The sequence below is a fragment of the Poecilia formosa genome, unplaced genomic scaffold (assembly GCF_000485575.1).
Source record: "Poecilia formosa unplaced genomic scaffold, Poecilia_formosa-5.1.2 Scaffold134, whole genome shotgun sequence".
NCBI classification, from domain to species: Eukaryota; Metazoa; Chordata; class Actinopteri; order Cyprinodontiformes; family Poeciliidae; genus Poecilia; species Poecilia formosa.
Genome location: NW_006800073.1, coordinates 264,092 through 267,184, shown reverse-complemented (window position 1 = coordinate 267,184; position 3,093 = coordinate 264,092). Strand labels below are relative to the sequence as shown.

General features: G+C 38.3%; 1 protein-coding gene and 1 long non-coding RNA gene across 2 annotated transcripts in view; one reads left to right on the top strand and one right to left on the bottom strand.

Annotated features, from left to right (window-relative positions):
* The window catches only part of LOC107837339 (uncharacterized), a 10,878-nt gene extending 10,264 nt beyond the window's left edge, over positions 1-614 (top strand). The window contains exon 3 of the long non-coding RNA XR_001663361.1: positions 365-614. This is a non-coding gene — a long non-coding RNA (uncharacterized LOC107837339). The remainder of the gene's footprint in view (positions 1-364) is intronic.
* A 13-nt stretch (positions 615-627) lies between these two features.
* LOC103144924 (uncharacterized) lies at positions 628-3,087 on the bottom strand. The gene is made up of 3 exons (XM_007562095.1): positions 2,915-3,087; positions 2,704-2,817; positions 628-2,610 (listed from the first exon to the last, which is right to left on the bottom strand). The coding sequence occupies exons 2-3, from the start codon at positions 2,745-2,747 to the stop codon at positions 1,695-1,697; spliced, it is 960 nt and encodes a 319-aa protein (XP_007562157.1). The 5' UTR covers positions 2,748-2,817; positions 2,915-3,087; the 3' UTR covers positions 628-1,694.
* Positions 3,088-3,093: the final 6 nt, after the last annotated feature.

Genomic DNA, 3,093 nt, shown 5'->3' with positions numbered 1-3,093 from the left:
ACATAATGTTTTATGTGTCTTTCTAATAATGTCTAATGCAGCATTGTGTAACATGATATATTTTTTTTCCTTTTTTTTTGAGGTTTTCCTTTTTTTTTGTTTTTGCTTGGGGGTTATTTTTTGAAAAAATGTAGCTCTTCTGTTAGCCAGTGCTAACTGGATTCAAACAGTCAGAGCCAGGAGGCAGGTGTTAGTGTGTCAATCACAAACTCTTGTGGTGCTGCTCATCCCACTTCTCCCTGATCTCTTGCGTTTGGCTACGCTGCAGCTAACAGAACCTCTCATGAATGTTAAGGATGAATGTTAGGGCTAGTTAGCACGGACACCGATGACAGTGGATAAACGGTTTTCCTGTAATGGTAAGTTGATTGACAGCGCTAAGACTCTCCTCCTGTGTCTGATTGGTTGGTTTTGGTTGGGAGTGATGAATTTCTTCAGATGGAAATAGTAGCTCAGGGGGAGTGGAGGAGTTTATTTTCACAAATTATACATAACATAAAATCATGACATGGTGACTTTATTTTAACAAATATGTAAAAATCTGTGTATGTTTTTATTTTCTCAAGAAAATATTTGTGTACTTGTGTATGTTATGGGTGCACCAATAAATATTCCCCAAATCCTTAATTTTGAAGATTAATTTTAATGTTGGTATGAACACAATATTTACTGCTAGTGAATTATTCAAACAGCATCCAATTCACTATTTGAAGCAAGATTAAAAGCAACTTAAACATTTTGCTAAAGGCATAAATCTTATTGCAAAAAGAAAAATAAAATAAAAGAAACTTTCTAAACATTGTCTAAATACAAGACATTTAACATACACTGATAACTAAATAGTAAAATTATAACTAACCTGTGTAACGTTAAAATTAGATAAAAACAATTTTCTTTGCAAAGTCATAAATCTAGTTCTTGAAGTTTAGCTTTTTAATCAACTGACTTTCAATTTATAACATGATAACATGATAAGACTGCAAAGCCTGAGACACAGTGGACTTCAAATAATGTTTTTTAGTTTAATTTACTGAAAGGTTTCTCCCCACCAGCAACATTCACAGTACAAAATGTACATAAAGAAACCCAGATTTCCAAAGAAAAAATGCTTTGTGCATTTTGTAAATTTAATTTAGGCAAATAAGACTGGAGACGTTAGGAGGGAAAGTGGCCGTATGTTTCTAACTTAAATACAAGCTAAGGTAGGATGCTCACTGTTCAAGTTGTCCAGTCTGCAGTCCAGACAGGAGGCTGTTTTTATTATCATTTCATAAAGATAGTTTACCTTTCTGTCAGTAATACATACTACAGTTTTTTGTGTAATTGTAGAAAGAGCAAAGAGAGAGAAATGCCCACTGAGTCCCTGGAGTGACGCCAACTAGAGTTTTATTGATCAGAGTTTCTCACCTTTTCCACTGGGAAGAGAGGAGTTATGCTGGTCTGGAGGTTATGGCTGCTACTGACTGACGTAGTCTGGTAAAAGGTGCAGACAAGTTAAATGTGAGTATCTTGATTAAATGCTGGTGAAATGGAGACTAACAGTCACCTGTAGCTAAACTAACATACTTATAAACAAAATGTTTTTCTGTTGAAAAACTGGGTTACAAATTGAAACCCTTTTTGTTGTTTTAGTTTTTCTCTTAGGGAGTCAACCAAAGCAAATATCTATGCATCCATTAATATACAGATTGCTGTTAGACAGGATAAAATGGCTTCTCAAGCATCTCTCTGTTTTCCTCTGCGGTCAGTTTGCTGTTACACAGTGAGTTGTGGATTTTCTCCCAGGCCTCTATCTCTGAGCGCCACAGAGCAGCTCTGGCTCTGAGGAACTTGGAGACCTTAGTCTCTGTCCCTTTAGCCAGGGCCACGCTGTCTTTAGTGATGAAGAAGATATCCATCCCAATGAAGAGGGCATTGAGTACAATAAAGCCAACTCTGGCTGACTTGGAGAGAGCAAGAGGCCCTTTAACTGCTGCCTGAGCAATTTCAGGAACATCTGAGGCCACATTGGATACAGAACCCACTGCTCTTCCTTCCTGTAGTGCAACTTTACCTGCTTTTGGAACAGCAGCGACATCAACAATGAAGTCACCAGCCTTTTCAATACCACGTGATTTCCAAGCAGTCTGGCCTGCCATGTAAAACACATTTTTAGTGCTTTGTGTAACTTCAGCATATGGTAGTTTAGCCGCCTCTTCCAGACAATCCTGGATTCTCTGAACAGCATTCATGAATCTTTGAAAGGCTGTGTTTGCTTTTTTTGTTTGTGTATTATTAACTCCAACCTCTGTTAAGGTGGTTACCAAGCTGTTCAGTCCACTAGTTCCTCCCACAGCTGCACCAGCAATGGTCAACCCTGCAGACACACCAAATGTAACTGGAATTAGAGCCAAACCAACAATGGACAGGATTCCTCCCACTACTCCCACTGAGCTCCCAGCCACACTGGAGATCTTTGCTCCCTTATTCATTCTGTCTAACTGAACAGCACACTGTTCAATCTGATGTAGAAACTGCAGCATCTCAGGAAGCTCATCATTGTACTTCTTAACAAAAATTGAATAGTTGATCCTCTGGAACAGGAACATCATCCGGAAGTCGTCGTCCATCCTGGGGAAGAAAATTGTCTTTATAAGTTTTTCCATTTGAAAACTTGGGAAAATCTTTAAGTCATAATGTAGTTATTGGGGATTTGGATCTTGCCTGATTTTATCGAGTTGTTTGACCTGATCAGTCATTTTTTGCATGTCATCATCAGATAAATGACATTCAATAGCAATGTCCTCTGTTATTCCCAGGGAAATGTCAATTTTGAGGCTGTGGAAGACAGAAAAAGTCTGAATTCTTGTTCCTTTTGAAAGTATATTAATATTATCAACATGTTATAAACATAACATGTTGAAGACAAATTTACCTGCCAGCAAAGCCTTCAAAGATCTTCTCGCTGGTGTCTATGTGTTTTTCCAGCTGGTACAGCAGAACCTCCACGTTGTGTCTTGTGGGAACAAAGAAAGCCGCTGCGTCTCGTTTGAACTCCAGTATTAAAGGGCAGATCCGTCGGGCAGATTTGATCAGATCCTGAACTTTGTCAAA